This window comes from Engraulis encrasicolus, chromosome 23, assembly GCF_034702125.1.
Source record: "Engraulis encrasicolus isolate BLACKSEA-1 chromosome 23, IST_EnEncr_1.0, whole genome shotgun sequence".
Lineage (NCBI taxonomy): Eukaryota > Metazoa > Chordata > Actinopteri > Clupeiformes > Engraulidae > Engraulis > Engraulis encrasicolus.
This window is the reverse complement of record NC_085879.1, coordinates 5,783,163-5,810,257: the sequence shown is the minus strand read 5'-3', so window position 1 is coordinate 5,810,257 and position 27,095 is coordinate 5,783,163. Positions and strand designations below refer to the sequence as shown.

Genomic DNA, 27,095 nt, shown 5'->3' with positions numbered 1-27,095 from the left:
TTTTCACTATTCTGCATCTAATGAATAGATTGAATGTTTTGAAAATGATAGCATTTTGATTTTATTCACTGTTTACCAAACGTCCCAACTTCATCGGAGTTGGGGTTAGTACATTACAAGGGATTTAGGGAACCGTTATCTGTTACGTTTCAGATGCTGTTTGTGTCAGTGTAATCTTTTTGTCTATTGTCAGAAAATCGTGAATAGTGGTAATGTAAAGTCATAATGTAGCATGCTCATAACGTAGCCCGGTTGGTAGCTGAAGCCAGCCGGTGGGTCTTCCAGTATTCATTAACCCTTTGCATGTCATTCATTTTGCGGTGATATCCACTGTAGACATGGGTAATATAAAATGAAGAATGATAACACATGTGTTGAATAAAATGGGCACAGATTAATTCATTGTCAATCTTTATATTTTCCAGGTCCTGCACAGTCATACCCCCAGTCAGCGTATCCAGCATCTGGCTACCAAGCTCCTCCGCAACACTACCCCTCCAACACTGGACATTGTGTGTCAGCCCCCACCAAGCCTCCCCAAATGAACAATCACTACGGTAACTACTACAGCCAACCGCAACCCCCTTTGCCACCTGCTGCAGGGGCCGTCACAGCCCCCTCATCGCACACTGCTCCCCAGGGATCGCTGCCTCCTTCACACCCCGCCACCAACACCGCCAACCCCCCTCCTCCAGCCTCCACAGCGTCTATGTATCCAGCAGCATACCAGCAGCACCCATACACTATGCCTTCTTCTGCCTATTACGGACAGCCGCAGCAGTACCCAGTGGCCCAGGCACAGTCGCAGCCACAACAGCAACCAAATCTAATGGCGGTGTCGAGTGGCACCAGCAACAACAACAACGGAGCTCACCTCTATCCCATTGTATCATACCCCTCGGCTCCGGGGAGCGGCCAGTACGGCACGCTCCGCTCCTCTCAGGCTACCATGGGACCCGCACCGGCTTCAGTTCCAGGTCCCAGTGTGGTGGCGGCCACCCCGCCCCTCGTCTCCCCCGCCACCCAGCCTCCTGGGCAGCCTGCGCCCATGGGGAACGGGCCCACACCGCACGCCACACAATCAGCCACTCCTGCTCACCCGGGCTACGGCGCCTCTCCTTATTGCCAACCAGCAGCGGTCAACGGACAGACAAATGCTAGTAAGTATGTAAAGAGGACTTTGTGTATGAGTGGAGGAGTAACTGGTATTGATTGTCAATAATCACAGGCTACCTTTAGCAGGCTGAATAGAGTGTCAAGTTTGAAAAAGCAGATACTTTCAAACCTCAAGCTCTTTGATTTGTGTTGAAGTATTTCTGCCTTCCTATATGCATACCCAGGCTAGGGTCAGGTGTGTCTTTTTATTTCCAAAGATTGGTATTGAATGAATGATGGTCTGACGGACCGAAAACGTATTGCATGACGACACACAGGTTTTCACCTTGTTTTCTTTTGTTTACTTCATGCATTGAAATTCTTTAACTTTGCAGCGATTCGGCATCAGAGGTGTGCGACTGCCTTTTTGCTGGACTGCTGGACTGTTGGACTAGATAAATTAAATAGAGACACATTCTTTTCATTGTGTGCACATTTGTATGCTGGCAGTGGTGTACTTTGCAATCAAATGGGAGTCTCTCTTCAACTTTTCTCAAAAGGGGCTTTCAGATCTGTGTCAGATCAGCAAAAGAGGTAGCAGTTGCCTAGCAATCCGCGGGTCACTGGTACTTCAACTCCCTCTGAAGTAGGTCAAGGTGTCCTTCCTTCAGCAAAGGCCAAGTTTCATTCAGTCTGCCAGTGTGCTGGTTGGCAGCCCTTAGGCATCCGTCTGTGAAATGGAGCTTTTGAGATGTACTCTGTATTTCCCCTTGAATTGCATGCTGCCGATAAGGTCTTGAAAGTGCACTGGGCAGGAAGGGGGCCACAGTAGGTATTGGAACTATGCTGCTCATTGAAACTGAATGGACATGAAGTCCGGAAAGATACGGCTAAAACGTTTACACAGTGCACCTTTAAGACAGGTTAGATTAAGTTAAACCATCAGATGAATGTAATGATGCCTTACAGGAAAGCACTAAGACAGGGTGTATGCAGGGTATTAAAAGGTGATAAATGAAAAAGCCAAAATGTACTGGCCTTAAAAGTTGTAAATTTGCTCAAAAAGTATTATTTTATGTGTTATTTTTTTTAGTGGTACCATTTTGACAAAAAAAATGATTGATTCTGTATCTGAGGGCAGTATGAGGACAGTCATGGGTACGCGGTTAGGGCGTCAGATTGCCAACCTGCCAGGTTGATGAGGGGTGTAATTAACCAGTGCTCTCCCCCATCCTCCTCCATGACTGAGGTACCCTGGGCGTCTTTTTGCAAAAAAAACGAAAGTGGAATGTAATGTTAAGGAGGTAGAAATTACAAAAGATGTCTTCTTAATACTCGCATCGGAGTGTCGTGATGGTTGCAAAAAAATCTAAAAGGAAGTGAAAAAGGGTATTAAATGGTAGTAAATTTGACTTCAAGATTGGTGTATATACCCTGTACGTTCACTGCTCGGCATACTTTGTGAAAGCTCTACATTAATGCAGTTCATTGTAACGGAACTATATTGTTTTTGTTGATGCAGGCCAAACCCAAACAATTCAGCAACACTATGACCAAAGCCTCCATGGTCATATGGGCTACTCCTATGGTGCGCCACCCCCCAAGGCGGAGCTTCCTGACGGGGACAGAGCGGTTTCAGGGACCACCCCAGCCACCTCAGTGCACTCCTCCCCAGGCCATCACCCAGGTAACCAGGCGCCGAAATCAATTTAGAAATGTCAAGTTTGAAACTGAGCAGGACATTGATCTGATATTTAATCCATTTGTTCCCAAATGATTTAATTAGCATATGATTTTATTTTTCTGTAATGCATTACAGCACACTTAGGAGTAATGTCTTGTCTTGGTCTGAAGAAGTCCTCAGTTATGTGGGGGTGGTGTTTCCTTCCTGTCTCTACGCTCGTGGGCCTCATTTGTGATGTAATACAATCGTCATGTGATGCATTTGTTTGACCACATTCCAGATTCGCACATTGTGAGACCAGACATATTCACTTCCCGTTTTCTGTTGGCCCATTCGTTGTTTTGGCATAGCTAGTAGTGACCGTCGTTTTATGAGTGGGATGACCTTGGTGAGGAAAATTGGCTGTGTGTGTGTTTGTGGATCTCTTTGCCCTATTACTCTCATAATTCTTGCATTCCATCCTCTGTCTGTACACTGATACGCGCTTTGTGTAGCTGTGTTATCCGTGGTCCTGTGATGTGAAGTCTGTTGTTTTGTTCCCCTGGTTCCCCACACAGGCTTGCCTCCGTACGGCTACGCTCCAAACAGCGGCGTCAGTGCCGCCCCCACACACCACCACCCAGCCCCCGCCACGCCTGCCGAGCAGTCCTCCTCCAGCTCAGAGGACGAAGACGACGAGGATGAGGATGAGGAAGCAGGTCGGCTCAAGTTCTTACCTTGACCCCCCCTGACCCCCCTTCCCTTCTTCGACTCAGTCACCTTTACCCCATCCCATCCCATCCCATCCCATCCCATCCCAACTTATCTTCCACTTTGCATCCCATTTGGCTTCATCTTCCCCATTCCATCTCATCCCATCTGAACTGATCTTTGCCTGCCTCCTTGCCTGATCTTACCCATTCTGATTTTACCCATTCTGATCTCAATCATTCCATCTCCATCTTGATTCCATTTCTTGTCATCTGACCTGATGTTACCTTCACTTCCCAGCGTTTGCCATTACCCTTCGAACTTGCCATTACCCCAGCACTTAGTGCTGCTTAGCCAATCTTCTTCACCTTTAGCCCGCATAACCATCCCTATCTGACCTGATGTTACCTTCAACCTTACACTTCATTTGGCCACCTGGTCTTACCCAGTCTGATCTTACCCATTCATCTCATCCCATGTGAATTGATGTACCTACCTCCTGTTTCCCTGCATTCAGAATCAGCCTTCTATTTGCTTACCCATCCTACTTCCACCCCTAATCCAACTTTCACTTGCCTTGCCAATACCACCTTGAGCTTATGATTGCTCCCTCCCATTGCTTATCATCACTTCCCTGATGTTACTTTGCTTGGCATGCTTGCCTTGTCTGCTTGCCATACTTCAGCCACTCCTTCTTCCATCATCCCCCCCCCACTTCTCTTCAAGTCTCTTCATGTTGGCTCCTGGCACGGTGCTGTGTAGCCTGTGCTGCCCCCGTGTGTGTGTGTGTGTGTTCTGTCTTTGGGTCACACCCACCCTTCTGAAGGGTATATGGAGCATCATGGCCCAAGGCTGCTGTTCTCCTGCTCATGATGTTGCTTCATCATGGCTGACTGACATGAGTGACTAGGCTCTGGCAAACGGATCGTTTTCTTCTCCCCTCATCCCTCCCTTATTGTTGTATCTCCAGCCTTCTGGGTGTCAAATTGTTGCTGTGTCTTTAGTGGGTGTGTGTGAGGTGTGGAGTTGCGAAATTGGGTCTTCAGTGGGTGTGTGAGGTATTCTGCCCTACAAAGCAAAAAGGCAGTAACTGCACAGAGCTCAAAACTGAGCAAATTGACTTTAAAATGATACTGCAATCCAGTATAAGTGGTTTTTGGGAGATTATTGACATGTGACAGTTTTGTTACTTTATATTACCACCTTTTTTGCAGATCAATCATTTTATTTAAATTTAGTTTTTGATATATATGGCATTAAAGTCATAGTAACTCATTTATAACAGCAATGCAGTTACTGCCTTCTTGCTTTGTAGGGCAGCAATGTGCAATTGAGTGTCCCATCGTAAGAAAGAGCTTCTGAAATCAAAGGAATGTCTATGAAGAACTTCCAAGGAAATGTCCTTCTAAAAAAAATAAAGAAAAAAAGAAAAATATGGTGGTTTCCCACAGATCCCATCCATGACTCACTTTGAATCTCTTCGGACTTCCAGCCGGGTTCGCCTCAGTAATGCATTGAATCCAGCTGGTTTTCCCCCCGGCCTGAACTCAAGTTGCTTATTTTTAGAGCCAGAGCAGCAAGAATAGTCCATGTGAAAATGAATCCCCACGGTCTTTCCTGTCCCCTGTGGGCCCATAAAGAAATGTGCAGGTCATGTCATGTGGGGGTTTGGCTGTTCTTCCACATTTCTCTTTGTGACGCCCCCTCAGTCTCCACCCCCCTTTACCCAGTTTCATTCTAGGGGTATGTACCTCCATGTTTCATTTTTTACACAAAGATGGTGGCTCGCCTTTTAACACACGAATCGCCATTGGCATAGTTCCAAAATAGTTCAAGAAAGTGAGTGTAAAACACAGAAAAAACAGTAAAGGTAATAAAATGAAATTAAATTTTAATTATTTTCTACGTCATCTTTGCTTGTTATGTAGTGGTTCTGTGTTAGTCTCTACTGGAAATAAAGACGCTGCCTTGAATAGAGCTTGAAAGTCCCGCCCCTTAGTTCCGCATTTCACGGGACCTAAGCTGACCATCTAACAACATGGTAGCGAGTAAATATCTTCCGATCTCAGTCATTACATGCGCTGGGCTACAAATATGCTGTTTAAGAGGCTAGATAAAGATTATTCATGCAGAAGTATCAATGTTTTGTTCCGAGGCCGTCTGCATGAAAAATGTGAAGAAACACAGCTTTCTAAAAAGTTTAGGGGTTCGTACGAAAAATTAAACAAAAATATCAGAAACAACATATGTGGAGCTCGTGGCACAACTCGAAGGGGATCGAAATATAATTTTGATACCGCCATTGGATTACATGCTACGATTTTCTGCTAAAAACGCTGTGGAGGGGGAAGTGACGTCACTTTCAAGCTCTATACTTTTAATCTACATGAATCATGTCACCAACCGACTTCCTGTACCTTGGTAGGTACAACTCTGAATGCCATGGCTCTGGGGGTACGCAGTGGGTTGACACCGGGGTGGTGGATACTCTGACTCCTTCTGCCTTACCATTGTCATTCTGTTGATATATAGTGAGTTGAGGGGGTGTTGAATGTTATTCCTGATCCTTTTGCCTGACACAGTGATATTCTGTGGGCGCATAGTTAGCTGAGTGGGTGTTTTAATGTTGCCTAATATTATCTAGGGGGTGTTTTAATGTTAATGTAATGTTATCTCCCCCTACCTTACACAGTGACATTCTGGGGGTGCATTGCTCCTCTGACATTTTCCCAGCATCATTCTGGGGGTGTGCAGTGGGTTACGGTGGGGGGCGTGTTATTTCGTCCTGTTCCCCAGTGTCATTCTGGGGGCGTGTTAATGGGTTGAGGGGGCTGTGAGTATTATTTCTGGATCGTGTTTAGAGGTAGGGTGCGCACATCCACAAGTAGTTGTCCAGGTGCCAGACAAAAGGTAGTAAGTAGTGTAATGAAGCGGTCTGCACACTGTGTATTAACTCCAAAAGTACTTTATTTAATTTTCACATACGGCAACGTTTCGATCCAACAGAGGGATCTTCCTCAGGCCTGAGGAAGATCCCTCTGTTGGATCGAAACGTTACCGTATGTGAAAATGAAATAAAGTATTTTTGGAGTTAATACACAGTGTACAGACCGCTTCATCACACTATTATTTCTGGATCCTCATTCTGGGGCTGCTTTGTATAGGAGGTGAGGGAATGTTGAATATTATTCTGCCTCCTCCTGCCTTTTCCCTGAGTCATTGTGTGGGTGCGTACTAGTACTATGTAGTGGGTTGAGCGGGTGTTTTAGTGTTATTTTTGGTCCTCTTTCTAGGAGTGTTCAGTGGGGGTGTTGACTATTAACTTAAGGGTAGCTCCTTCTGCCTGACCCAGTGATATTCTGGGGGTGCATAGTAACTGGGGGTGGGTGTTCTTCATGTTATTTTGGCTCCTCATTCTAGGGGTTAGTAGTGAGGTTGAGGGGGCATTGAGTGTGATTTCTGCTCCTCATTCTGGGGGTGTGTATAGTTGGTGGAGGGGCGTTGAGTGTTATTCAGTCTCCTCCAGATGCTCCGGCTCCTCACTGGGGTGTTATATATTTAGCCGGCCGCTAATGAGGCTTCTCCTTCTGAACTCATCACGCCGCTCCGCTCCCAGCGGTGCTCCAGTGCCTTTCCAGCACAGTCACCATGCCCTAGTACCACTCATCATCACTCATGTTGAATCACAATGGAAAAAAAGACCTGTTTCTGATTATCCCTCATATCCCTACTGTGTTGAAAAGGTACGGTCACAGCAGTGGTTGATTATTACGGTGTTTACTACTGTGGTGACTACTGTAGCCGTGGCCACCACCCTCCACTTCCACTATTTATCCCCATTCATTATCAAAAATGTTTTGTTAGGTATTCTCCACATAACCAGAGGGAATGTTCTCTAAATGTTAGGTAGCCTAACCTTTTAGAGAACCAAATGCTGATGTTCTTGTAAGTTAGATTAAGAGTAACTAGGTTTGTTTATTTGTTGTGGCTACTATGACTGTTCCCACTTCTCTGTTCCCCTTTCCTTGCACTTTCCATTCCCATCCTTTCTCCCAAACCTTGGCTAGGTTTTTTGCATAAACAGATGAATCATTCTGTGATCGAATGTTTCCCAATTTTTGTTTTCCTTTTGTGTACCCCCTAGCTTTTTTGTCTCATCATGATATCCCCTAAATAACATATGCTCTATATGGTACCTTTCTCTATCCCAATGTAGCTATATTCCATTGATTTTATTATTGCATTTTTCCACGTACCCCCTGCAGTGTGCTCGGTGTGAATCTAACCCCTATAGAACATTCTAGTAATGCTCTATGTAATTACTGTTGTACCGTACGGTTCCCACCCTCCACTTGCACTTCATCCCAGCCATTCTCCAGGCACAGCCGTTAAGCTGCTGAGGTGTTGGCTTTAGCCGGGGATAATTGGAGCTCAACCACTATGCCATCCTCTTCTTTACCGCCCTCTCTCTCTCTCTCTCTCTCTCTCTCTCTCTCTCTCTCTCTCTCTCTCTCTCTCTCTCTCTCTCTCTCTCTCTCTCTCTCTCTCTGTCTGTCTCTCTGTCTTGCTTTTTATCCCCCCATCCCCCCGCTCTCACTTTCTCAAATCCTCTGTTGGCTGTTCTAATGACCTAGTACAGCCTCCGTGGATATTTAAGTAGTAACACGTACGGACACACACAGCCAAGTACACGTACACATACACACTTTCTTGAACCTTCTGCTGAGTTTTGTATTGACTCAGTACTACTTCTCTGTATGACGCACGCACGCACACACGCACACACGCACGCACACACACACACACACACACACACACGCACACACACACACACACACACACACAGAAACCCAGGATTAAGTAGCTCCACAGGTCTCCCTCTCCTGCCAAAGTATGACTACAGTCCGAAGCAGCCAATTCTCCCAATACACACACACACACACACACACACACACACACACACACTTTAGTGACAGTTGATTGATATTTTTCAAAGATGCTTGCCTGCTGCACAAATGGAAACCCTGTCAAACAAAACTCTGTTGTTGTTTTTGGGATTTTAGTTATGAGAATTAACTGTCAGGGAGCTCCTAAATTATCCTGATAATTGGGTTAAAAAATATGAATGTAGGTGTTCAGTTGTCATGACCGTTTAGCCTAATAACTTGTGGCACAGACTGGAATGTAGAATGTTGCTGCTGCAGTTGCTGGGAGTTGCGTCACACTGAGCTCTGTGTTTAATGGTGTGGCGTGTGGTGGGGATGTTTATTTATGTGGTTAGATGATGATCATTGTAGAGCTGCTGGATAAACACACTGTTATTGTGTGTAGCTTTTGGAGAGTTATGTGTTTTGTGGTTTGATATTGGAGCGAAATACTATATGTGTGAGAGGGTGTGTGTGTTTTCTTAACTTTGTGAGTGTAACGAATGCGTCTTTTCTCTCATTCTGTCTGTCTGTCTGTCTGTCTTTCTGTCTGTCTGTTTCTCTTTGTCTGTCTGTTTGTCTGTCTCCGATCTTCCCAAACTATGCTTCTTACTCTCTCTCTTTCTCTTTCTATTTCTCTTTCTCTTTCTCTTTCTCTTTCTCTCTCTCTCTCTCTCTCTCTCTCTCTCTCTCTCTCTCTCTCTCTCTCTCTCTGTCTCTCTCTCAGGTGGAGACAGTTCCTCCAGCACGACTGGCAGTGCCTCCCCTGTGCCCAATAGCTATGAGTCTCTAGAAGGAGGCAGTTATACAGGTAACACTCTCTCCCTCTGGCCCTCTCCCTCTCCAGACACTCTAGTCCTCTGTGTCTTTTGTACCTAGCACGTCAATGCATTTTCAAAAAAAGGAATTATAAAAAATTGCTGCATCGTCGGGTACTGACAAGTCAAGGGTAGCGCGAGCAATCGGTACAAAATGTTGAAGTTGGCAGGATCCTCCTTTAAAATACTCCTCTTACTTTTCTTTTGTGCGTGGTAGTGGATCTTTTTCAGAGACATGCTTTGAAAAAAAAAACAGTTGTGTCAAGAGAAAGATAACATCTTTTGCAGTTCAGGGGCAAACTGGTGCATACATTGAGCACAAACTGAACTTTGGGATTTTCCGTTGCTCTCGTTTTGTCTGCTTATTTTTTGTACACATTTTTAGACCTTCAGTTTACATAGCTAGATGTGCATATGATGTTATTGTTGCTGTTGCATTGTTTGTTGTTATTATTTGTTCAAGACCTCTATTTCATGCTGTCTTTCTCTCGCTCCCTCTATCACTTTATCATTCTTTGTCTGTCTTTCTCTCTCTCTCTCTCTCTCTCTCTCTCTCTCTCTCTCTCTCTCTCTCTCTCTCTCTCTCTCTCTCTCTCTCTCTCTCTCAGACCCATCCTCTATGGTGCCCCCTGGAGATCCGTCTCTCCAGTCCTATGACTACTCCTACTCCAGCATGCAGCCCAGCTACATCCAGACGGCCCCGAGGTCCAACCCCACCCCCCAAGGGGGCTACCACCAAACCAGCTACCACCAGGACCTGGCACAGGTGAGCTCAGCCAGTCGCCTCTCTCCGCTCCTGTCTGACTCCAATACAGCAGAGACGTACTTGCCCTGGGCCCCCCAGAGGCTCACTTACACCACAGGAGACCAGGAGTGCGTTCCAATATGCACACTCCCGTTTTCCACTTGTGCTTGTGGCCTTGCACCGCCTCCTGGCCCGGCCTCCGTGGAGAAAACGCTAAAGTTTCCCTGCTGTCAGCCTCGCCACAACAAATTTGGGGGACTGTTTTTTTATTCACCATCCCATTGCAAATGAGAAAATTACATTAGAATTGTGCTTTTGCAAGATATTGAATTAATGTTCAGTCATCAGTGACATCGTCATGAGGTCACAAGCAGGCAAGTGAGCAAGAGAGGACGGAAGTCTGCATATTGGAACGCACCCCAAAGCTATAAAGAGTCGCTGAACTGTCCTCATAGCAAGGGTGACACGAGCGATAGAAGCGTAAAATGACCGTAAAATGCAGAATGCAAGCATTCCGACATGCCAATTGGCTATGGCCGTGTCTTTGTGCCATTAGACTCTGTGTGGTGTGTTATTGGATGAAGGACTCGAGCTGCGTGTTTGTGAGTTTAGGGGGTTTAGTGTTGTGAGGTTTAGATTTGGGATCTGTTCAGTAATGCAGTAGGTCTTGAACTCTTTCCCGATGCAGCATCGTGCGAATGCGCCATTACCGCCATTACCACCATTACCGCCATTACCGCCATTACCAGCCAGTGCTCTAGTGTTTAAGAGATATTAAATGTCTTTTTTTAAGAACTAGAAGATGTCCTTTGTAGTATTAGCTAATCAATGATAGCTATGTGAAGGTTCCAGGTGGTTGGTGTGCTTTTAATAGTTCACAGGAGTATTGCTTTTGTTGAACAGACACCAGGTGTCAAGTCTCACCATAAGAACAGTACATATATGCACTGAATGAAATTGGGTAGTAAGAGTTCAGGACAAGTGTGTGGAAATTAAGGACACACTTTGAGGTCACACATCCCTAACAACCAGCCTCAAGCTTTTTGGGGAGCAAAAACAGAAATGCTAAAATCATTTGACTACTTTTAGCTGTAAGGCAAGTTCTTTCAATCAATAGTGGCTTTATGATGAAGTCACAAGGAGATCATGAGAATCAAGATTAAAAAAAATATATAAAAGTATGTAGAATAAAGAAATGATGGACTTTTCCCCCAGTTACCAGCTCAACTCATATCAACTCAAATCGCATTTTTCGCTTCCAAATGTCATTATTTATTTCAAATCACATTTGTGTCTTTGATGTGGCCAACAACCACATACCAACTTGGCATTACCAAGAACTAAAACTACAGGCCTTCCGATGTGGATTTCATCCAGTGTAGCTTGTTTTGTGTGATATAGTAGGCTACTGAACTTGGTATTACCGTGTTCATGACATTGTAGTTTTATCTGTGCGCCCCTACAGCCACCAGTTGCATTTATGGATATAATTTTCACTCACTGGAAAACAGTACAAGTACCAAGATCAGGTAGAGTTCAGTTGAGTTTGTACCATTGGAAAAAAAGGGGAAAATGGACTGATGCAGTCTCCATCCTCCTGGGCTGCAATTGCGGTGCTAATGCAGTGTGAAATTACCCCTATTATGTCCAGTCTGTTCCCTCCACATAGCCGAGTGGAATGTAAGGTGCAGGTTCGTCATCAAACTGCCTTTTAAAGGCGAGGTATTTCCTGCCGCCGTATATTGCAATACACTTCATGACGCAGAGGATGAAATGTGATGGCCACTATTCAGGTTGATACTTGTGATGCATTCTGTTCATCATGTGAAAGTATTTCAGCACTTCCGTTAATGATTTAAATGCAAATGTTAATTTGCTATATCAATACAACAACCAGCATTACTATGACTACATGTATTGACTGCTGTCCTTTTCACCTGTGTGTGCGGATTTGTGCATAACATTTGAATTGATGCAGAAACAACATAACTGTTTCTACGCACATTTGGGTGTTTTACTGCTCCGTTGTAAGTGTTTGTCCACCGAAATAAAGATATACAACTGTGTGTGTGTGTGTGTACGTGTGTGTGTGTGTACGTGTGTCTCTGTGTGTGTTTCTTGGTGTTGGCAGCCCTTCCCCAACATGTCTCAGCTGTCGGCGGCGCTGGGTGGGATGAGTGCTCCGGAGATGAGTGTGGACAGCCTGCGGCCCGTCAACCTGCTGCAGGAGCGCAACATCCTGCCCCCCACGCCCGCCCCCCCGCCAGAGCCCAGCCTCAGCACCGACCTCAAGAATGTCAACTGCAGCCCAGAGTAAGATGAGAGCACCTCATTGGCCAGCATGGCCGTCAGCAGGGCCTGCACACACATATTGGGAAGTTGCACAACATTTCGCATCCATGTCAGTCAAGCTTAGCCTGACTCTCGCCCGCCCCTCGTGTATATCTGTTTAACTTCGTGAGCTGGAGCTGGTCTGGAGGACGGTCAGAGTCACCCTGCTCCCGACCTGCCATGCAGCCAAACCAATCAGGATTGAAGGATTTTCAGAGACGTAGTGACGTCGTAGTCAAAGTTTAAACTTAGTGGAGAGGGGAAAAACAAGAGAAACGCAACAGTTGTTTCATACAACAAATAGCAGCTCGCATGGGCTCACTCATCAACTATTCACAAATTGAAAAATACAATTGAGATTACAGAATTAATGTCGAAGTGTGAGTCTGGCTACCTCTTCCATTTCAATTTTTTTGCTGAATTGAGGTCAGCCAAAATGTTATATTTAAAATGACTCCAGCCAACTAGTTGAAGGGGAAAACCTATCTGGTTTTGTCCTACTGAAAGCAACAGGCATTTTGTACAAGTATTTTGTGTTTTTGCAGGAATTCCATATTTCATGTAACAAAGAAAAGATTCAAACACGAAAGCGTAGTTGTGAAATACAGGAAGCTTATTGCTGTGTTCTTTCTTCTGAATTCTGCTAGATACACAAGGTTATTTAAAGAGTTAATAGTTGAATGTCCTGTCATCCTGTATGTTTAATACGTAGATGTGTTTTTAAATTGCTCACTTACACTTTCATCCTAAAGATCCATGCACACACACACACACACACACACACACACAACACACTCCCACACACGAATGTCTACAAACACTGTCAGACCCGGATATACACATTCTATGCACAGAGAAATGCACACACTTGTGGCTGCACACCCTTAGCTTTAAAGGACAATGAGTTTAATCGTTAATCCATAGGAGTAGGCGCCCATTTTGGCCTTTTTCAGACATATGGACCTCCATTAACAATGTTCTCTCAGGGTACTTATTGTCATTACCACACTTTCCTTTTTTTCCTTCTGTAATTTCCTCTCCTGCTCTCGTCAAACTATGCTTCTCTCTCTCTCTCTCTCTCTCTCTCTCTCTCTCTCTCTCTCTCTCTCTCTCTCTCTCTCTCTCTCTCTCTCTCTCTCTCTCTCTCTCTCTCTCTTACACACATTTCCTTTTCTACCCTCTTTTTGTCTTAATCCCTTCTCTTTTTGTTTGTCCATCTCTGTCTCATCTCCGCCTCTCTCTTTTTTTTCACTGCCTTGCTTTATCCTTGCTATATGTTTATCTCTCTTTCCTTTGCTTTTTCTGTCTGCACTCTTGTCTCTTTCCTTTTATCTCTTGTATCCTCTCATCTTCTCTCTTGTCTTTGCCTTTCTTCCTTGCGCTTTGTCTTCTTTTCATCTCATTCTGTTCTCTCTCTTTCCTCATTGACTGACCTCCTTCTCTCTCTCTCTCTCTCTCTCTCTCTCTCTCTCGCTCTCTCTCTCGCTCTCGCTCTCGCTCTCGCTCTCGCTCTCGCTCTCTCTCTCCTTGTCTCTCTCAGCACGTTCAGGTGTACGCTGACCAACATCCCCCAGACGCAGGCTCTGCTGAACAAAGCCCGCCTCCCGCTGGGGCTGCTGCTGCACCCCTTCAGAGACCTGAGTGTAAGCTCTGTTACACGCACACGCACACGCACACACACACACACACACATACGCAAACAGACTGCTCAGTCATGGGGGCCTGGCTCCGCAGTGTAGTCAGTGATGATGATTGTTATTATTATAATGACAAGTATACATTTCATTATATGTATTTTATCTAATAATCTATTAAGCTGCATTCCAAAGCAAGTATGAAACACAATATCTGGCAATCACCCATTGAAGCCTGACTAAAGAACGGCTTTGGTCCTAAGGTCCCAGCACTGATGGTGAACCCTAAGGGATGGAGCAGACTTCCCCCAAACATTTTGTTTTCTAAGAGTGCTGAGCAAATGACTTGCAGAAACAGAAAACAAAGATATACACATAGTGTGAACCCTCTGAGAGCACTGTTAATGTCAGTGCCATAGGAATCCAAAATGTAATCTTTTCAATGCAAACCACATTGCCACTCGAGTGAACATGGTTGGCCATTGTAGCCATTCCCATATTTTTGCCATGTATGTCGCAATTACAGTGGTTTGTAGTCGAAAACCAAGTTGGTCAATTGTATCAATTATCTGCTCGACTGTTGTCTGAGATCGGTGTCCAACTCTTGTAATTTGTGACCCCTCTCCTCCTGGTCTCCTGTTCACGGCAGCAGCTACCGGTCATCACCTCCAACACCATCGTCCGCTGCCGCTCCTGCCGCACCTACATCAACCCCTTCGTCTCCTTCCTGGACCAGCGCCGGTGGAAGTGCAACCTGTGCTACCGGGTAAACGATGGTAAGACGACACATTAAGGTTGCATTACGCTATATATTTAGCAGACGTTTTTATCCAACGCGACATACAAAAGAGGATGTAATCTGCAACATACCGAGTGTGGGGGAACATGTCAGAAATTTCAATCATACTTCCCCATTGCACTTTGAAAAAGGAGTGTGCAAATTTAGGATCAGTAGCAGTTTCGTCTTCTTGCCTGGGGAGTCCTCCTATTTGTTTTTTTGTTTTCCTTGCCGTCTGTGTTCCCAATTTTTGCATCCCAATGCTGTGCGCTCTCTGCCCCCTGGATGACACCGCCAGTATTTTGCGTGTTGGTCTACTGCTTTTAAAGCAAGCATGTGCATTCGGTTGCTCGCGGTGACATGCGTAATTTACAGCTCGCAGCAAGCATACCGAGGGCCTTACTCTCAGGCTATCTTCCCTGTTGAGACAAGGGGTCTGGTTTAGTTGCTAAGCTAGTGCTAGTGTGTAACCGTGTAACACTGGTAAATGTAGCATTGATTACCATTTTGGAGGGATGAGATTGTTACCTGAGGAAACCTTTTTAGCCTTTAGCTGTTCTGGAAAAAAGATATCATGGCAGAGAAAAGATACTTAATTGATCTGGAAGGAAATTAAGGGCTAGGATTAATGTAATCATGCTGTGTAATGTAATATTCACTCAGATGTCTGTCTACTATGGATCACTAATGGTTTTTAGACCATAATACATTGGAGTTGATGAATTACCCCCTCATTGGTTTAATATCACTCTCTCCTTCTGAAGAGGAAGCAGCTGCCTAGAAGCACTGCCCAGACCGGCAGAGAGGGATGAGTTGCCCATTAAGACTCCTGATCACTCTCATAGTCTGGGTAGGAAACGAGTGTGAGAGAAAGTGCAGTCACTGAGTAATCACAGAGGTTGTCTCTTGTTAAGGCACTTGTTCACCTTAACACCAAACTCAAATTGTTATACTGTTAGTATGCTAGTTGAGTTTTTCTCCTGGTTCCTCTGCAGAATTAGTGATTAGTGTACCCGTGTGATTACTGGAAAGACGTAGTCATGCGAAATCGCAGCACTAATCACTTTCTGCAAGCAACATGCTAAAAATCAGTCACGGCCACACCACATGGGATTCCGGTCATCGAATAGCACAGGCGAGAATTGCCATCAAAAACGTTGATGTGTAATCCTCAATGTCGGAGGTCTAAGCTCCTTTTAATCCCTCTGCTGAGGCGTGTGACAAATACACTGTTCATTTTTTTTTTTCTTGCAGTTCCGGATGAGTTCATGTACAACCCGGTGACGCGCTCTTACGGAGAGCCACACAAGAGGCCAGAGATCCTCAACTCCACCGTGGAGTTCATCGCCTCCTCCGATTACATGGTGAGTTTCCCACAAAGTGCTGAATTAACGCTGCAAAAATGACTCTGCACAAGGCGCATGACCAAGGCAAGCACCATAGTCGGTCAGTCAAGGTTTCATACCACCATGTGAGTTTCCCGTTTGTGATTCAGGAAGTAAAAACCCAGTCTGGAGTTTGATCCAACCAGCTCTTAATCAGCTTGATGGTAATGAGTAGTCAAGACGGGTAAACCAGGTAGTCCATGAAGTCACCTGTGTCAGAAGGAAACAGGATTTTTACCTCTGAATTGGATTACATGGTGAGATTCCCGTCCGTGCGAGTCCGGCTCATAGCCAAGGCAAGAACCACTCACATCACACCCATTCAAAGTTTCTTTGGGGTTGTGTTTTTTTCTGTATCTCTTTTTCTGTGAATAGATATTGACTGTAGCGCATTCTTCTCATTACAGTTCGTCAGTCAGCCAGTCAGCACGTCAAGGTTTCTCACCATCACTTCTGTATTGTTATGTGTACTTACAATCCTGAATGCATTTCATTTTCTGATAATAAATACTAGTTCCCGTGCACTGTTCACATTATGGTCAGTCAGTCAGTCAAGCTGCAAGTTTCAAGCTTCCACTTCATGGTTATGTGTGTGTGTTTTTTCCCCCCTGGATTTTCTGTAAATGAATGCTGATTGCGGTGGCTACTGACATCATAGTCAAGGTTTCTGTCCACTCTTAGTTATATGTCTTTTGTTCTGCATTTCATTTTCTGTGAGTGAATACTCATTCCAGTGATTCTTGTGGCAATGAGATGACGAGAATTATTCACTTTCTAGGAATAGGCACTTAGACAGGCATGTGGCATGTCATACCATCGGCTTGTCACATGACACAGGTGACCTGAAGTCACAGCATTGCAGGGCTAATTGTGTCCACTTCTGGAATGAAGGCCATATTATTCATTGAAGTCCATTTCTACTAATGTGTCTTCATTCGAAAAAAAATTCTTTAGCTTTTGTTCTCCTCTGTAATTCAGCTATTAGTTTTCACATTCAGATTCAGGGTCTCTCTCTTTTGTTGTTGGTCCCCCAAATTCCATCATTCCACTTTCTTTTTTTCTAAATGCCTTTGTTCCACGTAACCCTGTTGATTGCGAACTAGCGTTTATGAATGCCAATGTTTTCTTTTTCTCCTCCTGTCTTTGTTTCTCTGTTGTCTAGCTAATCTATTGTCTGCCCAGTGCCCACAACTGTCTACCCTTATTTTCTCTCACTATTCCATATGCCTTCATATTACAGATCACCCTTGAATGTGAATGTACTTCTTTTCATCATTTTCAATGCTTTTTTCCCCCGTTCTCCTATATTTTGTCTATTGTTAAGATGCTGCCCACGAGCTGGCTGATTAATTGGTAACACAATAGACTTCTCATCTTCTCTGAATTCCTCAAAAGAGTTTAGTTGAAGGCAACCAAACTTCTTTTTGGAGCTTGGATGGATGAAGGCCAGTTTTCTACATCTAAACTGGGGTGCGTTTCTCAATAGCATCATTGCTAAATAAGTTTGGAACTTCCTTGATTGCAATGCAATTTCCCATTGGCAACCTAATAAGTTGCTAACTGGTTAGCAACCACGCTTTCGAGAAACAGGGCCCTGATTTGATTAAGAATATTTGGATGGGGGCGCAGTGGCTCAGTGAACTAAGACACGGTACCACAACGACGGCTAACCGGATTGACTTTACCAATCCCCTCTCTCTCTCCCACTCGTTTCCTGTCACAATCTCACTCTGTCGTAAATAACATAGAAACATATTTTATTTAAAAAAGATGACATTTATGAATGAGGATCTTCAGTTATGTTGTCTGACTTGCTCCCCTCCCCCTCCCCCTTCTCTTTCTCCTCTGCGTCCTGTAGCTGCGACCTCCTCAGCCTGCGGTCTACCTGTTTGTGCTGGACGTGTCTCATAACGCGGTGGAGGGAGGGTACCTGAATGTCTTCTGCCAGTCTCTGCTGGACAACCTTGACAAGTGAGTCTGCAGCGCCCCTGAAGTGATACATATGATAATACCTAAAAACTTTTAAGCACTGTACCCTACATGAGTAAGCCGAAAGTGCACAAAAATGTGTTTTCTCAACAATAGAAAAAAAGACCACCCTTTGCATAACTCGCCACCACCTCACCACACTAAATAGCCTGTTGTGCAGAAATTATATTTCTTGAACTGATCATTATCAGATTTTTACAAACTCTAGCAGTTTGTCCAAATCTATATTTCTTTGATGACACTGCATGCAGACTGATCCTGGTGTTCTGTTTACAATGCAAAATAGTAGTCTTAGTGTATCTTGCACAGTATGATTACAAAGAGCTGTGTGTTGCATGTATTGCCGTTGGATACCTATGGAACAAGCAGCTAATTTGAAATACTGCTCTACGCCAGGTTGCCCGGGGATACGCGGACGCGAGTGGGCTTCTTGACCTTCGACAGCACCATCCACTTCTACGACCTGCAGGAAGGCCTGTCCCAACCCCAGATGCTCGTGGTCTCAGATATCGATGGTACGTGCTTCCTTTGACTTGTGACTTTATACTCGTTTGGTTATTTTTCTGTGTTGAATTTGGGTTTGTTGTACCTCTTGGGTAATCATGGATTTTTATAATAATGTCCTTGTTGTTGTTTTGTAGATGTTTTTATTCCTACCCCAGACAGTCTTCTGGTGAATCTGAAGGACAGTAAAGAAGTAAGTGCATTTCGTGGCGATTTTTGTTGAGTGTACCTTTATTATCTATATACTGTGTATGTACTCTTGTGTATTCTTGAGTTGTACTTTGTTCTACTTTGTTTTCATGAATACAAAGGCAATACAGTCTTGTGTGTACGTGTCTGTTCGATTTATATGAGTGGTGTGTGTGTCTTTGTTTTTATGACTTGTGATTGAATGTCAAGTATGATTCCTCAGTGCTCTCTCTGTGTGCTAGATGATGACACACGCTGAGGCATGACTTGGTGCCAAAAAACATACTTGTTTGGGACATGGTGCAATAAACCGTATTTATCAAGATTATAGGCAAGACATAAAAAAAAAATCTCTCTTCTTAATCCTTAGCTGGTGAAGGACCTGCTGAACGGGCTGCCCAAGATGTTCAACCAGACGCGGGAGACACACAGTGCCTTGGGCCCGGCGCTGCAGGCCGCCTACAAGCTCATGTCCCCCACCGGCGGCCGCATCTCCGTATTCCAGACGCAGCTGCCCACCATGGGGGCCGGGGCCCTACAGTCACGGGAGGACCCCAACCAGAGGTCCAGCACCAAGGTATACAGTTCAGTCAGTCAGTCAGTTAGCCATTCACTTGGTCATCTGCTTGATACCCCATGAAACAGAATAATCCACTTCAGAGGGTCTCAGATCTACTGTCTTGTTAAAAAAATATGTGGGGAAAAAACAAGAAATGCACAACCAAGTGTGGGCTGTATTGCAGTGATGAAAATGAGTGGGGTGTTTGGTCTACACAACTACAGTGTATACTTGTATTACCCAAAGAAATTCATTCACTCAGTTGACGTGTGTGTTTGTGCAGGGCGTTCCTCATCTGGGCCCAGCCACGGACTTCTATAAGAAGTTGGCCCTGGACTGCTCTGGACAGCAGATTGGAGTGGACCTGTTCCTCCTCAGCTCACAGTATTCTGATATGGCAACATTAGGTAACTTCCTCTCTCTCCACTCACACGCAGGCGAATCACTCTCACGTACAACTACATGTACACATATGCACTCTCACAAGCCTTCACATTCAGAAGCACACGTGCTTGCAAGCATGCTCACTCACAAGCAAACAGAGACGCACACACCCTGTTTTCACACTCACCCTTGTGTCAGGGCAACCTCAGCATACCTCAATGCTTTCATCTCAATTATTAGTTTTCTCAGTCCCCCCTCCCACACATGCACACCCACATCCACAGTATTGTCCTTTACCGAGAAATGGGAATGTGTTTCTGGAATATCTGGTGAAGTCATTGACGCGTGAGCTCATTTTTTCAGGCCTGGAAAAGTAATGAGATTCAGTAGATTCATTGAAAACAATCATGAATGAAGAAAAATGCATGTGGTTTGTGTTAACTGATTGTTTTATTGTACGTCTTGAGGTTGAGTGAACACATCATTCTCTTTTACTTTGTCTAAACACAACTGCCATAACAACACAAAGTGTATGGTCTAACACAACCTGTGGTACCAAGCACACTCTGCTGTGTGATTATAGACTGAGGGAAGGACGTTTTGGAAACTTTATCCAGGGTCATAGAGGAGTCACAGCGTGTTGTTTTCAAATGTTTGAATGTGTAAATGATGGGTGTGTACGCCTTGTGTTTATGTCTGTTTTGTGTTGCCTCCTTGTGTTGTGTCCTCTGTGTGTATTATGTTGTCTTGTGAGTGCGTTTGTGTCTGTGTTGCTTCTCCTGCATGTGTGTTGTGTCTGTTTTGTGTTGTGTGTTTGTGGGTTGTGTCCTCTGTGTGTATTGTGTTGTCTTGTGAGTGCGTTTGTGTCTGTGTTGCGTCTCCTGCATGTGTGTTGTGTCTGTTTTGTGTTGTGTGTTTGTGGGTTGTGTTGTAATTTGTGTGTGTGTCTGTGTCTGTGTGTTTCTGTGTTGTTGTGTAGCGTGCGTGTCCAAGTACTCTGCGGGCAGCATCTTCTATTACCCCACATTCCACCACGTGCACAACGTGGCCCAGCGGGACAAGTTCCAGAAGGACCTGCAGCGCTACCTCACCAGGAAGATCGGCTTCGAGGCCGTCATGAGGATACGCTGCACCAAAGGTCAGCCTCCTCCAAATTCACCAATATATGTACCAATGCTGTCTGAGGTTTTGACATTGCTCTTTATGTTTTAGCCTGAAGACAAATGTTATGTTATATGTCATGTTATATGTGTAATTTAAGCATCTACCTTTTAGAGATGCATCCGTCTGTTTTGGTCTGTTTTAGAGTTCCAACTCGTCATCGTGACTTGTTCTCCACATTTGAAACATGAAGAACCACATTTCATAAAGTGTTGGCCATGTAGCCCTGTTGTCTATGCTGCAGTCTTTGTTTGAAAAAAGACTACTGCCTAAAAGTGTTTCTTAAAGTGATGGGGAATATGAAAATAAAGAAACGTACACCATGCTTACCAAACTTCATACTATTCAGTGCTGAAACCATGTGCTGATGATCATAATGTTTGTTGTCCTTACCTTTTTTTCCTCATCTTCTCGTCCACAGGACTGTCCATCCACACATTCCACGGCAACTTCTTTGTGCGTTCCACTGACCTGCTGTCGCTGGCCAACGTCAACCCGGACTCGGGCTTTGCGGTGCAGATGTCCATCGAGGAGAGCCTGGCAGACACCTCACTGGCCTGCTTCCAGGCAGCGCTGCTCTACACCTCCAGTAAAGGTACCGTGCCGGTTCCCAAATTTAATATCTCAAAATCGACAGAGCAATTAGAGCGTCCCAGAACCCACATTTGGTTTGTGTTCAGAATTGAGTAAAAGTTCTTTTTTCTAAGCCAACAGGGACCGTATACTCATCCAATACTGTGTGACACATGGTGAAATAAACAACCCGGTATGAACCTGGGTTTTTCACTGGTACTGGCACTTTGATTCTTAAATGGTGCAGGGACAGTCATCAACAGTCATCAGACGCTGGCCGGCTTGAAAACAGCATGAGTGGATAAAAGTAAAGCCTTTATCCACAGCTCTGGATAAAAGGGGCTGGTGCTGCCACCTGCTGATCAAATGTTGTAAACGTCAGAAAGGAAACCACATAAGGAAGGCACCATGTGGCTATGATGTCTTCCTGATGATGCCTAATAATAAATAATGTTACTTTTATATAATTGCAGTTAGCAATAGATGTTAAATTGTACAGTATAATAGCACTGGAGATTGCTGAAAAAAACATCGCAATGCAACTCCAAGTCAATTGCACTTCACAATCAGTGTTTCTTCCGAACTGGACAAGCTGGTAGCACAGAAGTATGATTGACTTGGGGTTGCAGTGTGTTGTTTTGACGTTCCCCTTATTTTTTGAGCTGTGTATATTATCTTTTACTTTCTGATCAATTGTTCTGTGATTTGGTTTTGATTTGATATTGTATTGCTTATGGACACTGTACAATGTTAAAATAAATCAAATGTTGATGATGTACATTGGCACAGCGTATCAAAAGCATAACTCAGGTGGGATAACACAAGAAAAAGCTCAAAAGAACTCCTTTCCATTGTGGTGCTTTCCTCATGTTTCCCTAGTGTAGGCACGAAATGCGTGCAGATGGTGTTGTGAATCGAGTGCGATTGCATGACTGTCTGTTTGTCTGTCTGTCTGTCTGTCTGTCTGTGTCTGTCCTTGGCAGGGAAGAGACGGATCCGCGTCCACACCCTGTGTCTGCCGGTGGTGAGCCAGTTGAGTGATGTCTTTGCAGGCGCGGACGTTCAGGCCATCACATGTTTACTGGCCAACATGGGTGAGTGGATACACACATACTGTAGACAGCAGTGTGTGTGTGTGTGTGTGTGTGTGTGCGTGTCTTTGTGTGCGTGGTTTTGTGTGCGTGTGTGTGCGTGTCTTTGTGTCTGTGCGTGTCTTTGTGTCTGTGTCTATGTCTGTCTGTGTCTGTGAATGAGGGGCGATTATATAGTCCAACTGTAAACTGAACATATTTAAACACCTGATTGATAAGTAGGTACAGTACGTGGGAGATCATGTCTGTACTGCTTTTAGCCATGTGAGATCTCTTAGGAGGTCTGTGTTAAATTTAGACTACGGGTTAATCATTTACTAAAGTCAAATAACCAACACCACCTTAATGATTATGTGTGTCTGTGGGTGGGTGGCTAAGAGTGAGAGAGTGAGTGTATGTTTTTTTATACAGTATGTACATGGGGTGTAGTGTATGCTTTCTGCCTATATATGTATGCTTGTACATAGTATGCATGCAACTATGTGCGTGCGTGCGTGCGTGTGAATGTATAAATGCAACTTTTTTTTGTCACGTGCGGAAGACAACTATGTCAGTCTGTCGGAAGCCGTTTGGCTTTTTGAGTATTTGCACAACTTTGCTCTTTCGACCTGTGCTTGTAGTACATGTTTGTGTAACTGTATGTTTTGGTGCTATTATGCTTGTACACGTAACATATATGTTTGACTGTCTGTCTGTCAGCCATTGACCGGTCGATCTCCTCGAGCCTGTCGGATGCGCGTGACGCGCTGGTCAACTCGGTGGTGGACTCCCTGGCGGCGTACAGGGCCAACGGCTCCAGCCTGCAGCCCCCGGGCCTCATCGCCCCCGCCGCCCTGCAGCTCTTCCCCCTCTACGTACTGGCACTGCTCAAACAGGTGGGGGCGCTCTCGCTCACCTCGCATCACCATACAGCCCACATGATGCACCGGTACACCATAGTATTGTATGGCTTTGTCCAATGCACTGTCAGACACTATACCAGTATGTCGCCACGCCACTATTCACCCTCTACGTACTGGCACTGCTCAAACAGGTGGGGGCGCTCTCGCTCACTTCTCTCTCACCTCAGCTCACCTCATAGACTGTGGACGTGTGCACACTACACTGTTATACTGAATCATATGGAGCCAGATAGATGGAGAGGGGAAGACCGATTTCCTGATTTTGTGTTTAAACAAGTAGTCAGTCTTTTTTTTTTTTTAAACAAATTTGCCAACACGTGTGCACTGTGCACACACGAGTGCACATTCACACTCGTAAGGAATCTTGTTGATGGTTTCTTCCATGGACATTTGAGATGGCCACTTGTCTTTGCTGGTGGTTAGCTCTTGTCTGTTCGTTATGTGCACAGGACAGTGGCAGATTGCAACATCTTCAGCCACGGAGAGAGACTCCCTCCATGCTATGCTACACTGGCAGACCACCCCCTTTGCCAGCACAGTAGTCAAATGTCATTTGTTTTCCAGAATTAAGTATTCTTAACCGTGATTTCGCATTGGGTTTAAGTATTAACATGGCTAGACTGCGAGCTCTACAGTGTGCAATTTTCATTGGCTTAATGCCAGGAGTATTGAGGTCAATTCTAGCCAATCATTAAGAGGAGTTTAAGTGTTGAGGAGGTTGGCAGCTGGAGACCTCCACATCATTAAAGCTCTTTTTGTTTGCAACCTTTCCCACCGCCAGCAAGAGCATTTAAAAGTTATTATCTAATGATGGACAACCTGGCTTCATAAGCCTTAATGAACTGAATGAAATGAATGAAATGATTAATGAAACTCGGCTAAGTATGCTCTCCTACCCCTGCAATTAAAAGGGGTGATTTTACCATTCTACTTGGCTAATATTTGTCGTCACTAGTTGGTAATGTGTATAATTTACACAAAATGGGGATTATATGCAAATAAACTCTTCATTTATACGTACGTAGCAGGGATGGGCAACTTTCATGGTAAGGAGGGCCTTATTTTTTCATGGCTACCGTTGCAGTGCTACATCACCATGAATTACAGATTGATTCAGTAGTGGTTAAAAAATCTGGTCATTATTTAACATCTACAGGCTGTACTGAGTGAGGAGGTGGGCCGCATGTGGCCCCCAGGCCTCCAGTTGCCCGTCCCTGTAATATAGACAGCATATAGTTAAATAAATTCATGATACTGTTTTAGTGCCTATTAAAGCCATATTGGTTGGCATCATTGATGCCTCTGCCCTGGTTCTACACCACTTACACATAAAACAAGCGGGTATTTCCTTTCAGAAGGAAAAAAAATCCCTCAGTAGGAGCCGTAGGGAAAACCTAACCCTTTAAATGGCATATTTGTAGCTGTGGTTTTCATTTGTCCTTGTCCATTTGAGTTGACACTCTCCTCTCCTCTCCTCTCCTCTCCTCTCCTCTCCTCTCCTCTCCTCTCCTCTCCTCTCCTCTCCTCTCCTCCCCTCTCCTCTGTTTCCTGCACCCCTTCAGAAAGCTCTGCGCACAGGCACCAGCACGCGACTGGACGACCGCGTCTTCAACATGTGTGAGTTCAAGAGCCAGCCCCTGAGGCACGTCATGCGGCTGGTGCATCCCGACCTCTACCGCATAGACTGCATGTCGCAACAGGTGAGAACCACAAGACAGCCCCAAACACTCTATAGGACTAGTCTAGATTTTTTTTGGGGGGGGGGTCTTTTTGACTTTATTTATGATAGGACAGTGAAGGCGGTGACAGGAAGCGAATGGGAGAGAGAGACAGGGAAGGGCCGGCAAAGGACCCGGCCTGGGAATTGAACCCAGGTCAGCCGCATGGTTAGACGAGTGCCCTACCGGTTGGCCACGGCAGGGCCCTGTAGGACTACTCTAGTGTTGGCATCATTTACAAGATGGAAGATTTACATCATTTGCAAGATGCAAATACTTCATACTTCATGCTACAAGTTAGAAATACAGGTGAGACTTAACGGACTGCTCCAAAAAACTATAATGGGACACATTCGGCACTAGATACTGATGCTGTGTACAGTGAGTGAGTGAGGCGTACTGTATAGTATGTATGCCAGTTTGTCTAATCCCCCTCCTCCCTGCATGTCAGAACAGGTGAGGACGCCCATAACACCCTATAGGACTAATCCAATGTTAGATACATCTACAGCATCATCTACATTATAGGCACGTACTGACTCCATATCCCCCGCCTGCCAGCATGTCAGAACTGGTGACAACAACTTACATCCCCACACACCCTATGGCACACATCTGACGCTAGTTTTTTAACAAAACAGATTCATAAACATCCCACCTCACTGGGATCAGGTGCAGGACAAAGCTGATTAGGAAAACAAAAACTGGTTAAAAAAAAAAAGAAAAGAAAAGGACTCTCTTTGAAACGTCTCTTTGAAATCTCTGAAAACGTAGTCAGACACACAGATGCACAGCTGATGTCTCACTTCCATGATCTCCGTTCACATGATAAAAATGAAATGAAAATGACAATAAGTCTGCACATCGAAATCTCTGAAAACGTACAGGCACACATATGCACGGCTGATGTCTCACTTACAATTCACCTGCTGTGAACATGCCTGGAGGACCCTGGTGGATCAAAACATGTTTTAGTAAACCGTATCAGTTGGAGTTTTCAGTGTACAGACATTACATACACATCTGATGTCAGACATTTACATCATAATATCATTTACCGTGAGAGAGAGAGGAGACATGTCTGCGTGCAAATGACTTCTCATTCCCCGAGCCCCATCTCCCCCAGGCCTCCAGAAGATCATCTCGCATGCAGCACATTTTAACATTCACAGGTCACGCGTGCACCCCCAAGGGAATAGCTGGGCTTGGTGAGACTGAGAGAGAGATTAGACCAACAGTATATGCACAATTACCTCATCTGATTGCCTGGGAGTGCAGCACAGCACTGCACAGCACAGCACAGCGTTTGGCCTTGAGGGGTTCCCATGCCGGGCTGTTGCACTGGAGGGCATTGCTAAGTTAGCCTGAAAGTTAGCCCACTTTTCTCAGCGTTCCCACACTCTCTGCGAAAGTGCTGGAAAGTCCTCGTGTTTAGGGACCTCAGTGGTTTGGAAAGCAAATGAAGGGGACTTGGAACGTTGTTAATATTCAAAGCCATGGCCACTGCAGAAAGTGCTTTGGATTTGCTGGTGAAGCGAGTACAGCATTGAACGGGTGGCTTTCTCCCTTATCTATAAAACGTCTTTGGTGCAGCATGAATTTGTTTCTCATCTTTGAAAATTGCACGTGTCAGTCGAGTAACCTAAACTAGGGGCGCTGTCACGTCACGTTTTACTTTTCCACACGCATAACCCGACCAAGAGGTGCAGTGCAGTGCAGGTGAACGGGACCATTGTCAGTCTGTTGGGTTTTTTTTTACTTGCAATAAAAGAACTGTTTCTAGAAGGTTCCAGATGAGCAGCACAAGCCAGGCACTGTGCCTGTGGGTCCCACAGAGATCTGCGATGGGAGTTGTTTCCAGTAACTCAAATAATACAATGTTTTGCTTTTTTCTTTATTCCTTTCCTTTTTTTCGGTGTGCTTGCTTTGGTCGGGCCTAA

The 27,095-nt window shown here is 44.9% G+C and overlaps 1 protein-coding gene across 3 annotated transcripts in view; it reads left to right on the top strand.

The window, feature by feature from the left end:
* The window catches only part of sec24b (SEC24 homolog B, COPII coat complex component), a 37,204-nt gene that overhangs the window by 2,340 nt on the left and 7,769 nt on the right, over window positions 1–27,095 (top strand). The window contains exons 2-20 of one of the 3 annotated variants that reach the window (XM_063190464.1): window positions 426–1,160; window positions 2,618–2,782; window positions 3,337–3,477; window positions 9,122–9,205; window positions 9,821–9,978; window positions 12,089–12,270; window positions 13,829–13,931; window positions 14,575–14,698; window positions 15,955–16,064; window positions 17,944–18,056; window positions 18,471–18,589; window positions 18,716–18,771; window positions 19,138–19,344; window positions 19,610–19,733; window positions 20,690–20,848; window positions 21,293–21,466; window positions 22,428–22,538; window positions 23,235–23,410; window positions 25,000–25,137. In XM_063190464.1, coding sequence (XP_063046534.1) covers window positions 426–1,160; window positions 2,618–2,782; window positions 3,337–3,477; window positions 9,122–9,205; window positions 9,821–9,978; window positions 12,089–12,270; window positions 13,829–13,931; window positions 14,575–14,698; window positions 15,955–16,064; window positions 17,944–18,056; window positions 18,471–18,589; window positions 18,716–18,771; window positions 19,138–19,344; window positions 19,610–19,733; window positions 20,690–20,848; window positions 21,293–21,466; window positions 22,428–22,538; window positions 23,235–23,410; window positions 25,000–25,137 — 3,179 coding nt within the window. Of the gene's footprint in view, window positions 1–425; window positions 1,161–2,617; window positions 2,783–3,336; window positions 3,478–9,121; window positions 9,206–9,820; window positions 9,979–12,088; window positions 12,271–13,828; window positions 13,932–14,571; window positions 14,699–15,954; window positions 16,065–17,943; window positions 18,057–18,470; window positions 18,590–18,715; window positions 18,772–19,137; window positions 19,345–19,609; window positions 19,734–20,689; window positions 20,849–21,292; window positions 21,467–22,427; window positions 22,539–23,234; window positions 23,411–24,999; window positions 25,138–27,095 lie in introns of all 3 variants that reach the window. The other 2 variants (XM_063190463.1, XM_063190465.1) reach the window with 2 other exon arrangements.